General features: G+C 53.1%; 1 protein-coding gene across 1 annotated transcript in view; it reads right to left on the bottom strand.

Moving 5' to 3' along the window:
• Window positions 1-4,135: 4,135 nt before the first annotated feature.
• Window positions 4,136-25,224, bottom strand: part of GNAO1 (G protein subunit alpha o1) — a 145,263-nt gene continuing 124,174 nt past the window's right edge. The window contains exon 4 of the mRNA XM_028478364.1: window positions 4,136-4,297. Within this exon, the coding sequence (XP_028334165.1) occupies window positions 4,136-4,297 (162 nt within the window). The remainder of the gene's footprint in view (window positions 4,298-25,224) is intronic.

Raw genomic sequence — 25,224 nt, 5'->3', positions numbered from 1 at the left:
CTTAGAAGCTGTGTTGGTTTCAAATCAAGCCTCCTCCTGTCGTCTCCAGCTGGAGACGAGGGCTGGGAGCCTCTGGTCTTGGCCCCCATCCCAGCTGGGGAACCCTCCTTTAGACAGACAACCTGGCCCTCTGTCTCTCGGTGCTGGCTGAGCCTCACGCAGGGAGGCGGCCATGGTGGGGGTGGTGGTGGTAGGGTGAGCACAGTGGACTGTGCACCTGCTGTGTGTACTGTCTGCCGACTGTCCTGGGTGCTGGACAGGCGGGAGGCCGAGGGCGGGGCAGCAGTGCGGGCGTGGAAGGGGCTGGGGCCGGTGGGGCAAGGAGGCGTCCTTGCTGAGGTGGGAACCGCTGTGAGGTGTTCTGCCTCGGGTGTCAGGAAGGAAGGAGAAGGGGCTTCTCCTCCTGCCCCCGGGATGAGACCCTGGCAGGTGCCCGGCCGGGGCTCCTGTCCCCACCGAGGCCTCAAAGCCGCCGTCCATGTCTCCTCACAGGCCGATGCCAAGATGGTGTGTGACGTGGTGAGTCGAATGGAAGACACGGAGCCCTTCTCTCCAGAGCTGCTCTCCGCCATGATGCGACTCTGGGGCGACTCAGGGATCCAGGAGTGCTTCAACAGGTCCCGGGAGTATCAGCTCAACGACTCCGCCAAATAGTGAGTGTCCCAGGCAGGCGGGAGGCCGAGGGCGGGGCAGCAGTGTGGGCGTGGAAGGGGCTGGGGCCGGTGGGGCAAGGAGGCGTCCTTGCTGAGGTGGGAACCGCCGTGAGGTGTTCTGCCTCGGGTGTCAGGGAGGAAGGAGAAGGGGCTTCTCCTCCTGCCCCCGGGATGAGAAGGAGGCCAGGGAGGTGGGGGGCACAAGCCGACAACAGGGCTCCCAGAGGCCCGGGGGCCGTCACCTGCTTGCTCTGGAGGGGGCCTGGCCCTCCAGAAGGAAGGCCAGGTTTTCTAATGGCAACACACAGGGGACATAGACCCCTGTGGCCCCACCTCCCCGGAGCCTGTGTGTTCCTTTGTGTTCCTGTGTGTGTGTGTTCGTGTGTGTGTGTGTGTGTGTGTGTGTGTGTGTGTGTGTGTGTATGAGGTAAATAACAGATGAGTAAGCTGTACAACATGTCAGGAGGTGATAAGTGTCAAGAGGAAAGAAATCAGGCTATCAGTAAGTGGGGAGGCTGGCTGGGGGCAGCTATTTGATATCAGGTGGCTGGGGAAGGCTTGTCGAGCAGGATGACATTCTAGTGGAGACTGAGGAGGTGAGGGGATGAGCCTCTCATGCCCCAGCGGCAGGACCAGGGGGCACAGAGGCCACGACCTCAGTGGAGGAGGAGCCCAGGCTGTAGGCACTGGACGGGAGGTGGTGGGGAGGCTGTACACGGGGCAGGCGCAGGTAGCGGTGAGACTGGAGGGGTGACGGAGGTGAGGGGGACACAGCACGTAGTCCCCTGAGGTCACTGTAAGGACTTGGAATTTCACTCTGGAAGGCTCTGACCAGAAGAGCGTTGGAATGATGGCTCTGCAGCTTAAGGGGAGCAGATGCGGAGGGGGGCAGGGAGACACAAGAGGAGGGAAGGAGAGGACGCTTTGCCAGCCAGCGCTGACCTTTAGTGGGGACCTCAGTCTGGGAAAAAATAATCCTACCAAACCACAGAACTACGTTTTACGGCCCCTGCTGGGATGTGCTCAGGTTTCTGGGTTTCCAGGACCTGTCTCAGAGCCATCATTCAGAAGGGAAAGGGGAGGGCAAGCCGTGTTCACCCGCCCCCGGCGCATGACACAGAGAGACCTGGGCGCCCTGTCTCCCTGAGAGCCCTGGAGCCTCACCGGTAACATGAGACGACGGGCCAGCTCCCCAGGGCTGGAAGGGGACATGTGGTGACAGGCTCTGGTCCTTGGAGAGACACTCACACAGTCTAGGATGTGAGCGGTGCCCCCCGGAGCTGTGCCAGGCGATAGCCCTATTAGGCCTCTCCTTTCTGTCACAACAAATCTACTTTGAACTGTTTTACATTTCAGGCCTCAGCTCTTGTCAGAAGACGAGATTTAGCAGCTGAAACTACAACAACAAAGCAACCCTGGACCAGAAAGTGTTTAAGGTCCTCCCGAACCTGACTGCCTGTAGGTCCCGCCCTTGCCCTCCCCGGAGCCCTGTCCCAGAGACGACAGAGAGAAGAGGGTGGGTCTCCTCAGCTTAGCTGGGGGGGAGTTGACAAGTACTGACTCAAGTTGTTCATTTCAAGTTATAAAGGTAACCACCAGAAGAGCTAAAAATAATCCTGTAAAACTAGCAAAAAACTGGTGGTGGAAGTGGGGAACAGCAAAGGAAGGAAGGAAGGTCTGACTCCCTCAGCTTTCACAGCTGGAGATCATTAAATACTATTTATAGTTGGAGGGTCAGGTTTTTCTGGACATCACTGGGACAAGTAAATGGAGATAGTTAACAGTGGGAGGGGAACAGGCCCGGGAGGAGGATTCACTATCAATTTTATACCTTTCTGTATTGTTCAAAAATTTTTTTGCCATGGGTTCATATTATAATTAGTTAAGTGGTAACAATTTAAGCGGGGGGGGGGGTGTCATGATTTGATGCCCAGAGGAGCCCCTGAGGGTGGTGGGGGGATGGGAAGGGCCTGGACTTGGGCCGAGCAGTGGGCAGGGAGGGGGAGAGGAAGCGGGGGACTCTCTCCAGGCCTGAATGGCTGTGCGTTGAGGGGGAGACCTGGGTTGAGGTCTGTGACTTGAGTGTACAGAGAGAGGTGTGGACTTGAACCTTTGGGCTCGCACCCCTGGCCCACCAAGGTGTCCTGGGGGCTCATCAGTGGCTGGGGCCTGGGTCACTACCACCTGGGACTCATGGGACCCAGGCACCTGCCCCGTGGACAATCTAGGTGTGCAGAGATGGGAAGACAAGTCCCTGGTTTGTTAGCTGTCATCACGGCCAATGGCAATGTCCCAGCATCCATTAGTGAGCGCTGTTTTCTCGGCGTTAGCCTCCACTACATCAGCACCGTGGAGACCAGCGTTTCTTAATCTTGGAGATACTGACGTTTGGGGTCAGGTAATTCTTTGCTATGGAGGACTGTACAATGTGTCTATAGGAAGACAGCAGCATCCCTGGCCTCTATCCCACTAGACGTCTGTAGCACCACCCTAGTCAGGACCATCGAAAATGCCTCCAAACACTGCCAATGTCTCCTGGGGGCAAAGTGGCCCCAGATGAAAAGCGCTGGTGAGGAAGCTGAGCACGTCAGTGTCGGAGCACACGCGTCCTAAGATAGTGGGGTTTAAGCCCAGAGGCTCCCACTGAAAACCTGGACACGAGACTGTAAAAGTGGGTGCGTTTCCTGAAAGCTGGAGTGCAGTGCCAATGTCTTCAAAACAGAAGGCGTGTCCCCGACCACCACAGACCATTCCCAGAGGCCTGGAGCCCCCGATCTAGGGGCCAAGGGCATGTAAACTTCCAGACGCCTGGAGTGACCAGGCTGCAGCGGGCAGTCCTGTGATCCCCTGTCACTCCCCCTGCCTTCCCCTCTCCTACCCTCCAGCCCCCTCTGGCTTTCAGCTGCTTCATCCCCTCTCCTCGCCTGCCCCACCGGGCCCCTCTCTCTCCTCTGTCCTTTTCTTCCCCTTATTAGTTATAACACAGTATTAAAGTGTACCTTAGATTATATATTTTACTTATCTGATGGGTTACATATTCCTTATTTTTAATTTTAAAGAGAGAGGAATGGAAAGGGTATTATTTTCTCAAAAAGAAGACAAAAGGGCACCATGTAAGTTATTTTCTGTCTATGTTGCCCTTGATTTGTACTTATGGGGTCAAGGGTTCTCCAGGGGGCAAAAACGCTGCTATGCTGACAATCTTCCTTCTGGAGGGCCAGGCCCGCTCCAGAGCAAGCAGGTGACGGCCCCCGGGCCTCTGGGAGCCCTGTTGTCGGCTTGTGCCCCCCACCTCCCTGGCCTCCTTCTCATCCCGGGGGCAGGAGGAGAAGCCCCTTCTCCTTCCTTCCTGACACCCGAGGCAGAACACCTCACGGCGGTTCCCACCTCAGCAAGGACGCCTCCTTGCCCCACCGGCCCCAGCCCCTTCCACGCCCACACTGCTGCCCCGCCCTCGGCCTCCCGCCTGCCTGGGACACTCACTATTTGGCGGAGTCGTTGAGCTGATACTCCCGGGACCTGTTGAAGCACTCCTGGATCCCTGAGTCGCCCCAGAGTCGCATCATGGCGGAGAGCAGCTCTGGAGAGAAGGGCTCCGTGTCTTCCATTCGACTCACCACGTCACACACCATCTTGGCATCGGCCTGTGAGGAGACATGGACGGCGGCTTTGAGGCCTCGGTGGGGACAGGAGCCCCGGCCGGGCACCTGCCAGGGCACCGGGACAAGGGCTCAGCCCTAGGCCTGGTCAGGGAGAAGGGAAGCGACAGAGGGTCCTTTACTCAAGGGCACGGTAACCATTACTAGGCGGTTGCTCCACCCTCGAGCCCTTTCAACCCTGCCGCCCTCCAAGTGAGCCAGAGACCCAGGCTCCCCAGCCCGCCGCACGCGGCTCAGGAAGCGAGCGGAGGTGCTGGAAATCTGCAGGTGTCCTTCGCGGTGGGAGAGACACGAAGGAGACAAGGTCAACGCCTGGAAGACTTGTAGCCAACAAAACATTCTGCACCAAGGTACGTGGGGCCAAAGCCTTCCGTGGAGACTTCTGGAATCAAGCTGTCCAGCTAAGTAGCTGCTTATGTCTCAGAGCCTGTCTACTGCAGAAGGTCAATGGGAAAATGCTGGCACCGTGTCCCCTTCTGCCTGCCTGCCCTGGGAAGGAAGCCACAACTGGCCTGGAGGCCAGCAGGCCATGCCCATGATGCTGGCCCGGATCTAGCTCCCTAGGGACAGTGTCCCAAAGACTTCAGCCCTCGGATTCCCAAAGTCACCCTCAGCTGACAGGGAGGGCTGCCCACCAGGAGAGCGTGGGTCCCCATCCATCTAGGATGAGTTTCTTCAGCACCAGAGGCTCCCCTGGGGGCAGCCACCTGCAAAGCTGGCCCTGGGACCCAGGCGTTGGGTGCCTTAGGCAGGCGGTGACTCAGGGATGCAGGGGTGGGTGAGCACGGTTGGTGCCTCCACCTGGGGCTAAAAACAGGCCTGTGAGTCAGGGCCTATGTGCTGATGCTGCTCCTGTGTGCCTGCGTGACCTCGGGAAATCTCAGCCTGCTTTCCCACCTGTGGGACGACTGTGATAAACCTGGCCAGTTTCCCAGACTTCCTCCTGTGGACCCCTCCTTCAAGGTTCCTGCCTGATCTGTGAGAAGGGAGTCAGGACCTGAGGGGTGGGTAGAGCAAGACTTCCTGCTGGGGGAGAGAAACCCTCCCACCTAGAGCCACACTCTGCCTCAGCCAGGCCACTCAAGGGTGTGGTTTAGAAACCATGGGCCTCCACAAAGCCACTTCATGTTCCTCTGTGTGTGGTCTGGAATCTTGGGAATCCCACTCCAGTGGGATGCAGTGCATGGTTTGGGGAAGGCTGGCCTGGCGCTGTCCTCCCAGCTCCATCTCATCACTGAGGTGTGGCGGAGGCGGGGGTGGGGCAAGGTCCTGTGCTGGCGACACCTCTCTGCCTGCCCTTCTGTTTCTCTCCTGTCTTCCCCAGCTCAGTGCACGCTACAACCATCGGCCCAACTGCTCAGACTCAAAGACTAGGAGTCAACCTTGATTTTGCCACCTCCCTCCCAAGGTCCACTTCTCCCCATCTCCTCCTGCACAGCCCTGAGTTCGAGCCACCACCGTCCTTCCCTGGCTGTCCCGAGCCCCCTCCCAAGGGTTCCTTGCCTCCCTCTTGCTTCTCTTCAGTCTGTCTGCCACACAACAGCCAGCAGGAGACCGTAGAGAAAGAACCCACAATTTTTTAACTGGGCACACTGATATCCGACTTAAAGACTACATTTCCAGGCTTCCCTGGTGGCGCAGTGGTTGAGAATCTGCCTGCCGATGCAGGGGACATGGGTTCGTGCCCCGGTCCGGGAAGATCCCACATGCCGCGGAGCGGCTGGGCCCGTGAGCCACAACTACTGAGCCTGCGCGTCCGGAGCCTGTGCTCCGCAACGGGAGAAGCCACAACAGGGAGAGGCCCGCGTACCACATTAAAAAAAAAAAAAAAAAAAAAAAAAAGACTACGTTTCCTAATTTTGCTTGTGGCAAAGGTGTGACCATGTGACCCGTCCTACCCATGGAGAGGTAAGCCAAAGTGTAGTGAGGTCTTTGGAGAAGTCTTTCTAAAGGGAAGATGCACCCTTTTTCTCTCACTTCCTCCTTCCTGAAGCCTGTGATGGCTGGAACTCTAGCAGCCAACTTGGATCATGAAGACAAGGTCTACAACCTAGGGATAGCGGACGGGTGATCTAAAAACAGTCAGGTCCTTGACGACTTTTTTTTTTTTTTACATTGAAATTAAACTTATACCTCATTTAAATCACTATTTTCTGGGTCTCGGATATTCACAGTCAAAGCTAATCCTAATGGACCCAATAACTCTCCCTGTTTAAACTCTTTCAATAGATTCCCATTATCCCTAAATTCCAAACTCCTTACCTTGGCCTCCAAAGCCCCTGCCTACTTCCCGGTCCTAACCTCCTCCCACCTTTCCCCTTTCCTGTGCCTCTAAGCACACAGCCTTTCCTTCTGTTCCCCAGGTAGCCAGGGTCACCTCACCTCAGGGTGCTCCACCCGTCCAGAACATCCTTCCCCCCGGCTCTTCCCCATCTCAAGTGTCACTGCCTCAGGGAAGCCCTCCTCCACGCCCCAGGCAGAGTCTGCCCCCACGTACACCAACCACTCCACGTCACAGCTGGTGCTGCATGTGCCTGTTCCTCAGGGCAGGGATAATCTGGCTTTTCACAGCACCCCCACCTCACAACGCCCTGTACACAGTTGTCGGTGCTCAGCAGCATTTGTGAGATGAATGGGTCCTTGGCATTTTCCTGTCAGGCACAGCCTCGCTTTCTCACTCCACCCTCTCTATCTCCCAACTCCTCTCATCTTGTCCATTTCAACAACACTGTGTCTCGTTCAACCATGACAGCAGCTCTGCCCGGTAGCCATCCTGTTTAACAGATGGGGAGACTGAGGCTCAGAGGTGAGGTAACTTGCTCAAGGTCACACAGCTAGTTAAGTGGGAGAGCCTGGACCCAAGGTTAACCTCTACTGTGCTCCAGCCAACAGCTCTGGGCTTGCATCTCAGACACTGGTGTCCAGCCCAGCACCCTGAGCAAAGGTAGGGGAGATGGGTAAGGAGGAAGGTAGGAAGGGTCAGGCATGGCGGGAGGGAGGGGCCTTGCCAATGCGCCCTGGAGGACAGTGGCAGCTGCCTGGCTGGGCCAGCCCTGTGGGGGTCAAGCTTAACAAGCAATTAACAGAGCCAGAGGGGGGCCTTGTCCCTTTGTCTTCCTGCCTTTGGGGCCCCGGGGGGATGGGGCTCACACTGGGACTGACCTTCCTGTCCAGGTCCCCTCCTGGACCAGTGGCGGGGTTGGGGAAGGCATTTTCCAGCACCTTGCCCTCTGCTACAGCCCCCATGGCGCTGCCACCTCTTGCTGGTCAGAGCATGCCCAGCTGTCCTGGCAGCATGAGGTATGACAGAGCAGACGCATGTACCGGGGCAGACCCACTAGGTCTGACCTGTGCAGTGTTACTCAGTGGAAGATGCTGGGGCAGTGACCAGCTTCGAGGTGGCAGCGAAGGGCCTGTCCCCTCTGATCTGCTCCATCCTTTTCTGCTGGATGGCTGCCCCCTCCACCTATGTGGCTTCCATTCCCTCCTTTTGGGGCACCAGAACGTCTGCTCACCTGAAGGAAAGCACTCTTTCCCCCAACTCAGTCTGAGCAGTTTGGGTGGGACTTCCTCTGTCCCATGGCTCCAGCATGGACACAGGGTCTGGCCCTGGCCAGTCCATCCTGCTGGCCTTAGAGAACAGTTTGGGGTAGTCAAATAATCCAAATTTGTCCAATGAGACTAACCCTACCAGCTCCAGGACACCTGTATAAACTATTAGGAGAGAGAGACCCTCAAAGGAAGGGCCCACCTGAAGGTGGAGCCATCACTGAGGAAAGCAGAGCTGAGAGAGGGAGGCACGCCGGGTCCCCATAACATGTCAAAACACCTGGGTCCAGCTGTGCCTGCAGCCACACATACCTCTGGCTTTCCAGCTACCTCAATAAATCCTCTGACTTTTTCTTGGGGCTCAGGCCACAGGCTCAAGGCACCACCCAGAACTGGGGTCCTAGCTTGAGCAGGGCCTTAACGTCTCTGGGCTCAGCACCCTACCCTGAAAACTGGGGTGCCAGTCTCATCATCCTCTTCACAGAGTTGTCGTGTGAGCAAACAGAGAGCACTACTAGCACAGGAGGACCTGAGGGGCGGGCCGTGCTGCCGCCCCGCCTCCCCAGCTCCCGGGACCAGAAAGAGAGGAGGCCAGTCTGCCTGCCCTCGGGGTGCCTAGGGGTGGGGGCATGGGAGGGGTGAGGAATTTAAGGACATGCTGGGACCCTGCGTTTCTGAATGTGAACCACAGGCAAGATGCCATTCTTTTTTTTCTTTTTTGAGTTTTATTTATTTTTTATACAGCAGGTTCTCATTAGTTATCTATTTTATACATATTAGTGTATATATGTCAATCCCAGTCTCCCAGTTCATCCCACCACCACCACCACCCGGCTTTCCCCCCTGGGTGTCCATACGTTTGCCTCTATTTCTGTGTCTGTGTCTCTATTTCTGCCTTGCAGACCGGTTCATCTGTACCAGTTTTCTAGGTTCCACACATATGCGTTAATATGCGATATTTGTTTTTCTCTTTCTGACTTACTTCACTCTGTAAGATGTGGATGGACCTACAGACTGTCATACAAGATGCCATTCTTATGGGTTTTGGATCAGGAGGCTCCGGAGAGGTTATGACTCTCAGGGACACCTGCAGGATTCTTCTCACCATTATCAATGATTTAAAATCAGCATTAACATTTCTTTTCATCGGAGCCAGTGTAACCTTTCTGGTTAAATGACATCTTAACGGTGACATGTAGATGTCCTGAAGCTGCTCTAGGCAGAGGTGAGATACTTTTGGAAAGCCCCGGAACACTAGAGAACCCCATAGAAACCCTAACCATGAGCATCTGGAGAAAGGGGCGGGCAGGGAAAGGAAGCGGCACATGGAGATGGGGGCGTCTCCAGCATTTGGTGGGGCGGGGAGCTCAGCACAGGGTGCCTCCCAGAAGTGGGCTGCCCTGGGCCAATGCTGAGGAGCAGGGTGCCCAGGGTGGTGATGGGGGCAGCTGCCCCCGTGAACTGACAGTACACAGGGGTCCCTCACTGTGACATGCAGCCCAGGGCCCCCTGCCACGGGAACATGGACTACTGCGGACTGGCCATGAGTGTGCTTGGGAAGCAGCACCCGCGATCCAGGGGCCTTGTCAGTGGGGCTGCCTGCTGGTGTCCAGGGGTGAGGGGTTCTACTTCCAGAAAGCTATCTCTAGTCAGCCAGCTGGTCCTGAGAGCCGGAACCCATACTATAAGGAGGGGTGTGGGCTCCCATGGCCCACAGGCCCCTTCCTGCCTGCCCACTCTGGGCCACAGAGAGCCCCCCCGCACCAGCTTCTCTTGCCCAGTGTCTCCTGGTCACCATTCTCAGAGATGCAGCAGGTGCCTGCCTGTGCTGTGCCACACCAGGGGTGATGGTGGGATGAGTGGTGAGCCAGGGAAGCTGGCATTGGCCTGTCTGAGCCACTGGCAATGAACACCACGCATCTCTGCTCATACGCCAGGCACTGCAGGGCCTTGCAAGTGCCCTGGTGTATTCATCATCTGAAACTGGGACTGCCAAGTGCATGTTAAACACTTGGGTCTGCAAAACTCTTCCCCTCTCTTCTGAGCAAAAGGGCTTGGAACTCAAGTTTGAGAGAGAGCCTTTTCCCTCTCAAGAGAGGAAACGCAAAGGATATGGTGGGGAAGAGAATAGGAATTTTCAGTCAGGTGACCCAGGTTCAAATCCTGGCTCTGCAGCTTTTTTTTTTAGCTTTGTGACCTTGGACAGACCACTTAACCTCTCTGAGCCTCTGCTCTCTTATTAGTTCCCACCTCACAGGGTTGTTTGTGCAGATGAAAGAGGCTAAATCGACGTGACACAGCTTTGCAACATAAAGAGCCCCACAAATGCTAGTTATTATAAGCAAAGGTGAGGTCTCTGAGACACAAACAACAAGCTGACATAAAATAAGCCTGCTTTGTACAAGATTTCTCAGGTAAGCATGATAATCTTGATAACAATAATCACAGTAATTATAATAACCGTTTCCATTTGAAGAGCTGCTTTGGATTTTTCAGTTTTCCTCCTTCTCTCATCTTTTAGACCAAGTAAAGTGTGACTGTGTGCGCGCGCACACACACACACACACACACACACACACACACACACACACACACACACACACACACACACCCCCCCAGTCCTCTAGCTGCAGCGAAGTCTCCATTCTGCCCAGCCCTGCCCTGTGCACTGCAGTAGACCCAGCTCCCACCAGGAGGCAGGAGTGCACAGGCCAACAGCAGAAGGAGGGCGAGCTGGACAAGCCCAGCCCAACAGACCAGGCAGGCCAGGCCAAGTGGGCACAGCTGCCTTTCATGGGCTGCTGACTCTGTTCCTCAAGGGAAAGAGACAGAGAGACTCCCCATCGATGCCGGAGGCCCAGCCTGAGTACTGCAATGTCAGCAGATGGAGAATGGCAGCACGCACATTCTGGGCACTTCGTACATGCTACCCAGGGCCCTGCATCTGAGAAAATGCGGCAGTCACATTCTCTCTTGCACGTGCAGGGGAGTGCCCCTCCCTTCCTGTCTGCCGCTGGGGGCAGTGGGGGAGAGAGGGGCCCCCTCCCTCACCCCGCTTCTCTGGCCCTGGGCTGGCAGATGGCTCCCTAACTGTGACTCTCAGTGGAAGTGGTGGTCCCCAGGGTATTTTAGACATCTATGAGGTGTTTTTTGTTAGGGGCAAAACTTGAGGCACTACAGGCACTTAGCAGTTCAGGGCTGGGCATGCCTGGGGCTCTTTCTTCACTTGGACTTAGTACTTCACAAGGCCTGTGCCTAGAGCATGCTGTCAGGCACAGGGTCTCTGGGGGGACTGGGGGGACCTCACAGGCCTACCACTTGCCTTAGCGAAGGGAACCTTCCTGGCTCCCCAGAAAGATCCTACAGCAGAACCAAGGGTTGGGTGCTGTTTATAATCTTGCCCCCTGTCAGTTGTGCCATCCCCTCTCCAGCCATCCATCCACACATCCCTCATGCCCTATCCAGGGTACCTACCCATCCAACATCAGGCGTCCACCCATCCATTACATCATCATCCTTCAGCCACCCTTGTTCATCTATCAACCAACTCACTCCCACAACCACCCACCCATCCCTTCACCTCCCTTCTATCCTTCCACAGCGTCTGCCCGTCCCTTCATTCTTCATTTGTGCACCCTTTTCATTCCTCTCACTCCTCTTTGATCTATGTAGCCACCCACCCATTCACTCACTTACCCATAGTACACCCCCTACCGAGTGGGGTCCCTGCCTTAGGAACTTGCACGTTTGCCAGAAAGAGAAATATTTAGGCATAAGGAGAGACTGTCTGCATCTCCCCAGCCCTGAACGCATCAGGGGACAACTGCCCCCTTGACATCCCCTCCCTCTGTCCCATGGTCCCATCTTTGTCAGGAGCCTGGGGCCTTGTAAAAGGAAGACTCTCTTAAGACCTTCAGCTGGGTTCAGAGGATTCCTCAGGGATTTATTTGTCCTAAGCCCTTCTGAAAACCTTCTCTGTTTTGAGCCCAGGCTGCCTCCTGAGGAGGGGGGAAAGACTTGGGTTTTCTAAAGAACCTCATTTTCTGAAGGATCACACCCTTTTCCATCTCAAAACCATTGGATCTTGCAGTTGTTTAGAAGCAGCTTTTCCTTCTGGCTTGCTCTGTATCTTCAAGAACCAGGGGGTTGTGGGGATGACTGTGGCCTGGGTTCCAGCGCTCGACACCTAGAAGTTTCCACTCAGAAACCATCTGCCAGCCCCTGTAATTGGTGTGGTTTCCCACCCCTGACCCTGGCCCAAGTTAAGCAGAAGGAGCCAGTGCCAGACCAGTGAGTGTTTGCTCACCACAGGGGGGCTGAGCCCAGGGCTGGGTGCCGGGAATGCGGCAGCCAGAAGGATCGGGAAACTGCCCACCCAAGCCTGCTGTCCGGTGGGGGCGTCAGACACATCAGCCAAGCTGCAGAGTCCGGGAAGGCTCCTCCAAGGAGGCGGCCACTAAGTAAGGGCCACAGCTCAAGGAGAAACTGGTGCGGATGTGGGATGCGAGAGGGGCATGACTGGCAGCAGGCAGTCGTGGGTCAGCTGTGCCCACAAGGCAGGCACAGTCCAGAGACTGGTCTTCTCTCATGAGGGAATTAAAGGGGAAGCCGAGGGCCTTGCCAGGAAGCAGTGGATCCTGGAGGGCCATCAGACACCCCTCCCGCCATCAGCAGGGCCTTTGGACAATGGTGGGCTCAGAGGTCCACGCAGCCCACGGACATTAAATGAAGAACAGCACCCAGCCCACACAGATGGTCCAGGAGCTCTCACACAGATCGAGTTCAGTGCGAACTGTGTACCCCCAACCCGGGGAGAGGGCTGGGGGCAGCCTGGGCCCCACTGTGGGCAGCTCCGGGGTGGAGCCTTACCAAGCAGATGCTAACACTCCCTGAGTGTGGGTCTGGGGACATTCTCAGGTCCCCGGCCCTTCTCAGGAGGCATGGCTTTCGGCTTTCTCCCCAGCTGTGCTGTTCTTAGGTGAAGCCGCTGCGTGTGTCTCCTAAAACCACCCTGGCAGGGGTTTCAGGGCCAGAGGTGGGCAGGGAGACTGGCGGGTACAGGGCGGGAAATGCTGAGGCCAGTGTAGAGGGGGCGAGCAGGGCCTGCAGAAGAGGCCGCTGCCCCAGCCAGTGATAGCCAGCCAGAGTGCACAGGGGTGTCCTAGGTGGGTGACTGGCAGAGACGGGGGGTGCAGGACAGCAGCTGTCCTGGGCCCTCTGGGGCAGTGGTGTGTTTATGTCACCACGGCTTCCGATTGCTTCAGATCCCAAGGATGCAGTGGGGAAGCATGCTTGCAACCCCTCTGGAACAGCCTTGGGTGGTGCCACTTTCTCTTGTTGCCCTTCTCCCCTTGGTGGGTCCAGACCTACCAGTCTATACCTCCTGGGAGGCTCTCCTAGATGGGGGTGGGGAGGACAGCTGAACCACCAGGCAGGCACTCTTCAGTCCAAAATAAACTTTAAGGTGAAAGGGACAGAGATTTCCAAATCCTCATCCTCTGCCTCCTTTCTCCTGAGCTCAATGTCCTGAGATGGGAGAAAAGAACTAAAATTGGATAGGCTAAATTTCTAAGAAACGAACAAGGGCAGAATGAAATTACCCACACAGAGCTCAGTCAAAGGGAAAGAAAAGTGATAATGGACAACCTCGTCTCTTCAGAACACAAAGTGACGATGGTGAATAGTTTAATTAGAGCCGCCTCAGCTGGGAGATATTAGTGACACAATTATGGAAGAGAAAAGATGGAAGCTGAAACAGCACGTACATGATGGGAGGCCGGCAGGTCCCGGAGACGACAGGTTTGGCTGATGGTGCCTCTCCTTGGGCTTATTCGCTGACACCCCTTCCCTCCTCGTCTCCTCACTGGAGACATCAGTTCCCGCACCATCCATTAAAGTGATCGGATGATGTTTTTGTTTGAAAAGGAGCGTGTCACTTGTTTCTTGGACCTCAGGGACACAGCCTGGGGCAGTGCACCAGGTGTCCACATTCTGCCTGACTGACCCTGCGACCCTGGGCAAGTCTAATCTGTTTTCGGAGTCTCTGTCCTCAAAGGCACAAGGAAGAGGTTGGCTGGATCAGTGATTATCAAAGGGTGGCCCACACACCCCTGGGGGGCTCTCTGAGGGGTCCACAAGATCAAAACTGTTTTCCTAACTCTATGACGATGTCATTGGCTTCTCTGCCTGCACTGATGGTACAAAAGCAATCGGGAGACAAAACCGCAGCCCCTTCGCAGGAAGCAGTGGCACCGAACTGTACCAGCTGCCATTCTGTTCTTTGCCACTGTGCAGTCACAATAAAACCAATGCCAGTTCTACTTAAGAATGTCCTTGAGGAAGTGGTCAAAATTATGAATTAAAAGAATCTCTAGGGACCTCCCTGGTGGCACAGTGGTTAAGAATCCGCCTGCCGATGCAGGGGACATGGTCTGGGAAGATCCCACATGCTGCGGAGCAACTAAGCCCGTGCGCCACAAGTACTGAGCCTGCGCTCTAGAGCCCGCAAGCTACAACTACGGAGCCCTCGTGCCACAACTACTGAAGCCCACGCGCCTAGAGCCCGCGCTCCGCAACGAGAAGACCGCACACTGCAACGAAGAGTAGCCCCCGCTCGCTGCAACTAGAGAAAGCCCATGCGCAGCAATGAAGACCCAACACCAAAAATAAATTAAAAAAAGAAATTTATTAAAAAAAAAAGAATCTCTACCCTGCATGCACATCTTTTTCATATTCTGTGTGATAAAACAGGAAGTGTGCTGCAAACTGCAGATGATGGCTGTCTGGAGGGAAGGCACTTGTAAGACTGCCCTGCCAGCCCAAATGGTCCCTTTTTTTCACACGACACCACTTTTACTTGAAAGAATGCCTGACAGACAAACAATGGTAATTCAGACTTGGTCTTTGGAAGACATTTTCTAAAAAACCAAGCGAGCCTATCACTTCAAGGAAAGCAACTAACAAATTTGTTACCAAAATGAAAACATTTCCACTTTCAAGCGAAAGATCAGAATTCTGGAAATTTGTATTTAACACCATAACTTGACAGCTTCCCAATACCTGAAGACTTTTCTGATAAGATAGATGTTGTTGTTAACAAATGTGAGTTCTTCACATTCTCCACTGAAATACGTCAACATTTGGAAGATGTGCATAACTCTGAACCAGTATTTTCCAAATGATCAAAATGATGTTAAAAATCACGCACAGTTGACCCATTCAAAGTGCAAAGTAGACCAATGGATTTTTAAAAAAAGACTTAACTGAGAGGAAGGTACAGAGGTTTCCCATAAAACCCCTGACCCATGCATGCAGAGCCTCCCCCATTATTGACATCACTCACCAGAATGGTACACTTTATTTTTTTTTTTTAAACCAAAGATGAACCTACATTGACACATTATAATCACCTAAAGTCTGTAGCTAACCTTTGGGTTCACTCTTGGCGTTGTACATTCCATGAGTTTAGACAAATGTATAATGACATGCATCCATAACTGTGGTATCATACAGAGGATTTTCACTGTCCTAAAAAAATCCTCTGTGCTCTGCCTATTCATCCCTCCCTCCCCCAGCCCCTGGCAACCACTGATCTTTTTACTGTCTCCATAGCTTTGCCTTTCCCAGAAGGTCATATAGTTGGAATCATACAGTATGCAGTCTTTTAAGATTGGGTTCTTTTACTTAGTGATACGCATTTAAGGTTCCTCCTTGTCTTTTCATGGCTTGATCACTCTTTTTTTTTTTTTAATACTGAATAATATTTCACCGTCTGGGTGTTGCCCAGTTTACTTATCCATTCGCCTACTGAAGGACCTTTTGGTTGCTTATAAGTTTTGACAATTATGAATAAAGCTGCTATAAACATCTGTGTGCAGGTTTTTTGTGGGGACATAAGTTTTCACATCTTTTGGGTAAATATGAAGGAGCATGACTGCTGGATTGTATGGTAGGAGTATGTTTAGTTTTGTAAGAAACCACCAAACTCTTCCAAAGTGGCTGGACCATTTGGCATCCCATCAGCAATGAATGAGAGTTTCCTATTGCCCCACATTTTCTCCAGCATTTGGTGTTGTCAGTGTTCCCGATTTGGGCCATTCCAATAGGTGTGTAATGGTATCTAAGTGTTGTTTTAATTTGCATTTCCCTGATGACTTATGATGTGGAGCATCTTTTCGTATGCTTATTGGCTATCCATATACCTTCTTTGATGAGGTGTCTGTTAAGGTTTTCGGCCCACCTTAAAATCAGATTGTTTGCTTTCTTATTGTTGAATTTTAAGTGTTCTTTGTATATTTTGGATAACAGTTCTTTACTGAACATTTCTTTTGCAAATATTGCGTCCGAGTCCAAGGCTGGTCTTCTTATTCTCTTGAGAGTGCCTTTCACATAACAGTTTTTAATTTTTATGAAGCCCAGTTTATCAATTCTTTCTTTCATGGACTGTGCCTTTGGTGTTGTATCTAAAGAGTCATGGTCACAACCAAGGCCATCTAGATTGCCTCCTAAATTATCTTCTAGGAGTTTTATACGTTCACACGTTACATTAGGTCTATGATCCATTTTGAGTTAACTTTTGTGAAAAGTATAAGGTCTGTGTCCAGGTTCATGTTTTTGCATGTGGATGTCCAGTTGTTCTCGTACTGTTTGTTGAAGAGACCAATGGATTTTAATGTAACAGAGTAGGAAATGGTCACTGATATAGTTTCAGATTCTACCCTTTAAGAAACTACTGCTTGGGACTTCCCTGGTGGCGAAGTGGTTAAGAATCCACCTGCCAATGCAGGGGACATGGGTTCGAGCCCTGGTCCGGGAAGATCCCACATGCCACGGAGCAACTAAGCCCGTGCGTCACAACTACTGAGCCCATGTACCACAACTACTGAAGCCCTAGAGCCCGTGCTCCACAACAAGAGAAGCCACCACAATGAGAAGCCTGTGCACCGCAATGAAGAGTAGCCCCCGCTCACCGCAACTAGAGAAAAGCCCGCGCGCAGCAACAAAGACCCAACACAGCCAAAACTAAATAAATAAAATAAATGATAATAAAAAAAGAAACTACCGACTGTTCAGTTTTAGTGAATTTCAGAGAAGGACTATTTGAAAAGGCTGGTAAAATACTCCCTTCTTTTCTAACCATGTGTTTGTGTGGGGCCAAATGTGATTCAGATTCTTCGACCGAACAACACATCACAACGAACTAAACACAGATGCACGTGTGAGAAACGCCCCACATTTTCTCCAGCATTTGGTGTTGTCAGTGTTCCCGATTTGGGCCATTCCAATAGGTGTGTAATGGTATCTAAGTGTTGTTTTAATTTGCATTTCCCTGATGACTTATGATGTGGAGCATCTTTTCGTATGCTTATTGGCTATCCATATACCTTCTTTGATGAGGTGTCTGTTAAGGTTTTCGGCCCACCTTAAAATCAGATTGTTTGCTTTCTTATTGTTGAATTTTAAGTGTTCTTTGTATATTTTGGATAACAGTTCTTTACTGAACATTTCTTTTGCAAATATTGCGTCCGAGTCCAAGGCTGGTCTTCTTATTCTCTTGAGAGTGCCTTTCACATAACAGTTTTTAATTTTTATGAAGCCCAGTTTATCAATTCTTTCTTTCATGGACTGTGCCTTTGGTGTTGTATCTAAAGAGTCATGGTCACAACCAAGGCCATCTAGATTGCCTCCTAAATTATCTTCTAGGAGTTTTATACGTTCACACGTTACATTAGGTCTATGATCCATTTTGAGTTAACTTTTGTGAAAAGTATAAGGTCTGTGTCCAGGTTCATGTTTTTGCATGTGGATGTCCAGTTGTTCTCGTACTGTTTGTTGAAGAGACCAATGGATTTTAATGTAACAGAGTAGGAAATGGTCACTGATATAGTTTCAGATTCTACCCTTTAAGAAACTACTGCTTGGGACTTCCCTGGTGGCGAAGTGGTTAAGAATCCACCTGCCAATGCAGGGGACATGGGTTCGAGCCCTGGTCCGGGAAGATCCCACATGCCACGGAGCAACTAAGCCCGTGCGTCACAACTACTGAGCCCATGTACCACAACTACTGAAGCCCTAGAGCCCGTGCTCCACAACAAGAGAAGCCACCACAATGAGAAGCCTGTGCACCGCAATGAAGAGTAGCCCCCGCTCACCGCAACTAGAGAAAAGCCCGCGCGCAGCAACAAAGACCCAACACAGCCAAAACTAAATAAATAAAATAAATGATAATAAAAAAAGAAACTACCGACTGTTCAGTTTTAGTGAATTTCAGAGAAGGACTATTTGAAAAGGCTGGTAAAATACTCCCTTCTTTTCTAACCATGTGTTTGTGTGGGGCCAAATGTGATTCAGATTCTTCGACCGAACAACACATCACAACGAACTAAACACAGATGCACGTGTGAGAAACGCAGCTGTCTTCCATTAAGCCCGACATTAAAGAGATGTGTAAAAATATAAGACAACGATATTCTGCTTACTGAAGTATTTTTAGACAATATATTGATAGTAATTTTCATAAAAATGTTATTTGTATTAATATGTAATGGGTTTATTATAGTTACTTTTAAATGAATAAATACTAAAAATTTGTCTTGTTTTTAATTTCTAATGCAATTAAGATTGATAGCTACAACCTACATAAACAAAATGTTTACTGGGGTCCTCAGTAATTTTTTAAAAATTATAAAGTGTAGTGTAAAGGTGTTCTCAAGCCAAAAAGTTTGAAAACCACTAGATCAGATCATTCTTTCCCAAACATTATCCCTTGAACACCTTCTAACTTCTGCCCAAGTTCTGTTCCACCTGATGTCCATCACTTTTCTTCGACACATCTTTGTACTTATGAACTTCATATCCTTATGGTAAATGGAAACCCTGCATGAAGTGATTTAAATAGAAGATACCCAGCAGAGTAACTACAAGGAAAGCCCAACACTAATGTGAAATTCTAGCAGGACCCTGCTCCCTATCTCCCTTTGTTAGCAAGGGGGACCATGCAGACGGAGGCCCCCAGCCGCACACGTTGAAGGCCAGCTGATGAGGTCTCCACCTGCTGAGGTGGAACTGACTCACACCAGACCTTCTCATGGGCTGAGAGGCAGGGCTTTGAGCTACAGACAAGACGTCTCAGGTAGAAAATCAGGAATTATGAGGTTCTGCCAAAGGCTAGTAGTGGTGGAAGACTGCCAGGGTTGGGGTTGAGGAGGGACCTCTAGGGTCAGGGGCCAGGGTAGGCCGAGCCAACCAGCCCAGAGGACCAGCAAGCCTAGGGCTGCGGCCTCCCTGGGGTCTCCTGTGAGCCTAGGAGCTGAGGACTTAGTCACAAAGACACACAGAGACACACACACAGAGACACACCTGCTCAGAACTCTGGTGGTCAAGGAGGAGCCCCAAGAGATAACAGCAGTAGCTTGTATTTAGTGAGAGCTTCCCAAGGGCTTTATTTCATTTAATGTTCACCAGTATTATCGTCTTCCCCCCTTCTATAATTGGAGAAACCACAGCTCAGATGGGTTACGAGACCGGCCCGAGCTCACTCAGCTGGCGGGGGGCAGACTGGGATGTGCGCCCCAGCCGCCTGCCTCCAGGGCACACGCTCCGTCAGCACCACGCAGCACTGCTTCCCCTGGTTGCTGGATGACCACCCCCGGGCAGCGCCGGGCCCGGAGCCCTGGTCTTTTGACGTCTCCGTGAGGGTAGGGTCTGCGAGAGCTGGACAGTGCACACTCTCTTGCTGCCATTGCCTGCTCTGCTTGGTCCCGCTGCTAAGAGGCTGGAGCTCCTCAGGGGCCCGCTGGTGCCCATCCTGGGGACCAGTGTCAGCATGCTGATGCTGCAGTATTTACAATGAGGCAGGTGGGATGGCGACAGGTGTAAAAAACAAGGGTGACGAATATGCGGGTTAACCGAAACACAGGTGAGGCAGAGTGGCACCCGCGGCTGTGCACCAGCTGGGCCAGGCAGAGGTCCCAGCGGGCCTCCCTGGCAGGCAGGAGGGGGAAGGCACAGTGGGGCCAGGCTGGCTGCCAGCTCCCTGGACTCCCAGCACCTGGCCACAAGAGGAGCGCGGGGCTGGGGGAGGATTGGGGCTGAGCGAAGCCTCCAGGGGCCTGTCTCTCATGTGATGTTGGCAGGGACGGGGCTGCAGCAGCCTGTGGGCTGCCACCTGAGCAGCTTTCTCTGAGGCCTGGGATCAGGGCGCATGGTCTCCCCTCTCCACTTGGCCCCAGCCATTCTCATCTCCCCGACATTGACACTGGGTGATCTTGGGTACCATGGACACAGGGCAGAACAAGTCTGTACAGACCTGGGCGTGGGACGGTGGTCAACTGTCCCACCGGGCAGCGTCCCAGGCCTCAGCTCGGCCCTATGCTGCGGAAGAGCTGCACAGGGCTCACTGAGTGAGAGGGGCAGCCCCGGGACGCCCCCGCTCAGGGGCTGGCCTCACTCTCTGCAACAGCGGGGCTACAAAGGGGGCCACATGGTGCCACCTGGGCTCAGGTTCCTCTCTCTCTCTCTCTCTCTCTCTCTCTCTCTCCCCTCTCACCCCTTTCCATGCCCTGCTCCCTCAGCCCTGGCCAGTCCACACAGCACCTTAATTGGGGTTAGAAAAAGGGAGTTTTTCCTCGAGCCACATGGCTCGGTGAGGGGAAGGTGGGCTGCATTTCAGCCCTCTCGTGGCCCCTGGGTTCGGGATTCTCCTGCAGGCTACAACCTGCCACGTAACTGAGCCGCAGTCCGTGGAGTGTGAATGTGCGGTGTGCTGCTCTTGGACCAGGGCTCTTCAGGTGTAAGTGTGCTCCCCGCCCCCTGAACATAGAGGAGGACAAAGTCCATAAGATAGAAGATCCAGTGTCGTGAATCACCATGTGGAGGAGAGCCACACACCCACCCAGAACACCTGCCCAGACTATTAGCTGAACAAGAAATAACCTGTTGCATTTGAACCATGAAACCCTTGGGGTATATTTTTTGTAGCAGCTAGTGGTACCCTGATCAATACAACCTGTTAGTGTTCTTCCTCTTCTGGTTTTTGTTCCCTATGTGACATCTGGTCTCTGTTTAGCCCTAGGTTATGGATTATCTGGGACTGTTCCTCTTCTATTGCTTCAATGAGCAAGACGCTGCCCTCTCCAGAAGACTGTAAGCTGGTGAAGTTTTCTGGAGTATTAAAGAATCTTAGTCCCCCCCTCCACTCCCGTCTACTCTCCTGGAAAAAGGAGAAAGTTGTGCCCTGAAGCAGTGTTTCTCAAGCCTCAGTCACTTACACACCGACCACTGGCATAATTTTTGTTCCACAGAACAATGCATGGCACATAATAGAAGCTTGATAAACGATGGTAAATTTTTGTTGTGTTTCTATACCATCTACTATAATTTACTTAATATCTTTCTTTGGACTTTTAGCCACTTAAACTTATTGTACAAGAAAGTAAATTTAGTACCACTAACAAAAATATCTGCAAAAGGATATTTGATATGCTAGTTTTAATTTTTTTCTAAAATGCATTAAAATGAGTTAGTAGCTACTGAGATAAACATCAACATGTTTGTCCATCATGCTAGCTCAAACCTGCCACTCTCTCAACCGGGAAGTGCCATCCCACGGTAAGCAGCATAAGACAGGTACACGGTTAGTGTGTCCTCGGGACGCCAAACAGAAGGAGTACGCCCAGGAGTGGTGAGGCTGGTTCTGGGCCCTGGGCAGGGAGGCTGGAAACAACCTGCTTCACTTACAGTTCTGCACGGCCCTGACCCTCCCCTCACCATCAGGGCCTCTGCTGCAGGTTCTGTGAAGCCTGGAGGACCACCCTGATTTACCGGGTATGTACACTGCTCGCTGGTGGGCAGCACAGGACAGGGGGCAGGCCATGGGCTCCAGCTTTCACCAGCTGCAGACCTCCTATTTCCTTCTCTGTCCTTGCCTCCCTCCTTGGTTCTGGTTTTGGCTTCCAGAGGGAATGAGCTCACTGTCGGTTCCAGCTCCAAGGAGCACGTGGCATTCTCATGGGAAAGGAGGGGAATCTGTGCCTTCCTTGCCTTGGGTAGGGGGATGGCAACGGTGAGTCTGCCCAACTCTCCCCATCTCCCCACTGTCAACAGCCAACTCGAGGGCTCACCTTTGTTAAGAGACAATTGCCCCAAGTTGCCTGGATGCAGATGCAGGAGATCCAGGGGCTCTGGCCCGTTAAGGAGCTTTGTTGTCATGGCGGCTTCTGGTCTCCTAGCTGCCAAGGTCCTCTTGGAAGGGAGCAGGAAGGTAAGTGCCCAACCCCCAGCCCAGCAGGGCAGACAGAAGGAAGGAGGGAGAGGGAGGGACCCGCCCCCGCCCTGCCCACCTGCCCACCTGTCCTCAGTCTGCGGCTGAGCGGGCACTTGCCCTCCAGTGAGGTGGCCAGTCCTCTCGGCCTGCCTGTGGGGAGGCCAGAACAACCTAGTCCTGGGGATCACTGAATTCAAACCTAGGATTGCCCCCTCTCAGGCCTCTTGGACCACCCCCCCAGCCACCAGATGAACTTCAGCCAAACCCTGAAAGGGAAGTCTGTGCCCTGTGCCCTGTATCCCACGTCAGGCCTGACCTGCTGAAAAGGCGGGGATGGAGGTCTGGTCCCACTCCATTTCTGCTGACTCTTCATCCTCGCCCCGCCGCACCCCCATCCACTCCTTCTCTCCTCACCTTCTCTCTGCACTCATGCTCTGGCCTCCCCAAACTAAGCCCCTCCTCTGCCCCTGTTCCCCCTCAAGCCACTGTCCTCCTCTTCCTCCTTTCGTCCTGTTACCTCCGTCCCCACTCCCGCCAGGGGTCTCAGTGCCCTCTCCATCTCTGGCCTGCCCTCTGCTCACTGGTCTTCTCTCCGGGCTCTGGGCCCCATGGATGCTGCTTCCTGGGCAGTGAGCTCCTCTGTCTCCCTTGTGGGCCCCATTCCTCCACCAGACATTTAAGTTCCTCAGTCCTCAAAACCCTTCTTGCTTTCTCAAGCCACCTTCTTGGTGGGTGGGATGTCACCAGATCTCCTCTGTACAGGCTCTCTGGGCAGTGACCCCGGGTTCCCTGGCTCCTCCACTCAACTCAGCACGTTCCCGGTCAGTCCCACCCTCCCCCCGCCCCTGGTTTCCCATCCCACAGTCTCAGTCACCACCTTCCTTCCCATCTCAGGCTCACGATTTCTGCCGTACCAGCAAACGACCGCTGCTATTTTCTTAATTTTTAAAAATGACATTAAATAAACTCATTTTAGAAAATCAACTTATCCAGGACTTCCCTGGTGGTGCAGTGGTTAAGAATCCGCCTGCCAATGCAGGGGACACGGGTTCGATCCCTGGTCCAGGAAGATCCCACATGCCGTGGAGCAACCGTGCCCGTGTGCCACAACTACTGAGCCTGTGCTCTAGAGCCCACGAGCCACAACTACTGAACCCACGTGCCTAGAGCCCGTGCTCCACAACGAGAGAAGCCACCACAGTGAGAAGCCTGTGCACTGCAACAAAGAGTAACCCCCTCTCGCTGCAACTAGAGAAAGCCCGTGCACAGCAACAAAGACCCAACACAGCCAAAAATAAGTTAAAAAAAAAAAATCATCTTATCCTAAACAATAATATCAGTGAAATCAGAGGTCGGTGTGCTAATTTTTCTAACATACACTAAAATATACAAAGCTACTCAAACAGAAGATACTGGTCCATGTGAACTGCCAGGTCAACTTGTGTGACCCCAGGAGCGCCTGAACCACTCTGGGGACACGCTGCCTTTCCAAAGGCAACTCTGTGTTTCCCATCACACAAACTAGAGACCCCAAGGCCAACTCCATTCTCTTCTTCTGTCCCTGCAGCCAACTGATTCCCAAGAACTGACATTTGCCCCCAGAAAGGTCTGACTCCCCTGCAAGGCCACCCCTGCCTCTCCTGCATGGATGACAGCAGGGGTCCGACCAGTCTCCCAGCCTCCAGGCTCTCTCCCTTTAAGTAGGCTACTGCCGAGAGAGCATCTAATCACCCCCGCGAAACCCCACTACGCTGGAACCAAGGCCTCGTCACCTGCCCGCTACCTAGGAGAACTTCTTCCAGGCCCTCGCTAGTCAGCCACCCCGCCATGCAGCCGGCCTCCCTGCGAAGGCCCTGGAGAAAGACCTTGGCTGAGAGAGTGAGATGGAGGCCAGAGGGAGGGAGGGAGACAGAGACCTCCGTGGCTGATCAGGAGCCAGGTCGGGGAGAGTCCAGTGGAGCAAGAGACAGAGTCCACGTAAGATTTATGGAAAACGCAAGGATTTGGCCTCCAAAGATAGGGGCATGGAATTTCAACGGTTTGTGGCTTACTTTCCTCAGCTCTAAGCAGTGGTGCTCTTCGCGCCATGTTCCCCTCCCAGGGTTTCTGTGAGAACCTGGGGTCTGGGGGAGTTCACAGCTCTCTGAACTGTGAAACGCTTCAATCATGGTGTGCATGTGTGTGCGTGAGTGTGCCTGAGCGTGGGTGCATATGTGCAGATCAGTGTTAGTAGTCTGAGTTGTCCTAACAATGATAGTAAGTCGGCCTAGTTGAGCCATCTTTGTGAGATAACTTGGGGTGGACAAAAGCACGGAGGAGACGCAGGAGCCCCTGAGGGCAGCTGGCTCTGCACACACATGAGGCCACTTGTCCAGAGAGCCGGAGAGCAGTATCTTGCGCCCCGGGGGGAATGAGCCAGTCCTCCAACTCCCTCCAACTCAGAGACCCATCCACCCGCCTTCCAAGTTGAAAGGGACTGGGCCTGCCTCTCCCAGGATTCTGGGAGGGAGGCAGCAGGCCTTCTCCACCTGGTGGGCCTTAGAGGCTGGCAGGAAGAAGCCCCCTGGAGGGAGCAGCCCCTCCCCAAGAGGGTGCTAGGGGCTGTTACTTGAGAACCAGGCCTGTTTCTATGGCACCAGGGAGAGACCTGGGTAGCGGGTAGGCCTGCAGCTAGCCCAGGCCAGAGCTCTGCCTGGTGAGTGCTCTCACAATGGCCCAGGCTGGACAAAAGCTCACTCTCCAAGGACAAGGCCACTGCCTCAATTAGCTCTCCTCCCAGGAGCGGCTCCACTGATCCCCTAAAAGGCACAGCAGGCTCTTGAGGGCTGTGTGCACTTCCCCCCACCCCCAGGCCTGCCAGCCTTTGCTGAGTCCTGGCCACATTGTGCCCAGAGGCCCCCTGCTGCTCTTTTCACTCTCTTTCCCCAACCGGCGCTGCCTTTGAAGTCAGGTCCTCTGTTCCAATTGGAAACTTTGCTCAGAACCAAAATTAGAGGCTGCACAATCAGCTTGCAATTTAAAATGCCACCCAGGTGTCCCCCTACCCCCCACCCCCCTTTAAAATGTCATCTTAATTAGATGAAGCCTGGCTTCATGTTTT

The sequence above is a fragment of the Physeter macrocephalus genome, chromosome 17, assembly GCF_002837175.3.
Source record: "Physeter macrocephalus isolate SW-GA chromosome 17, ASM283717v5, whole genome shotgun sequence".
NCBI lineage: Eukaryota > Metazoa > Chordata > Mammalia > Artiodactyla > Physeteridae > Physeter > Physeter macrocephalus.
Note: the sequence above shows the minus strand (reverse complement) of the source record. Positions and strands in the feature narration are given on the sequence as shown.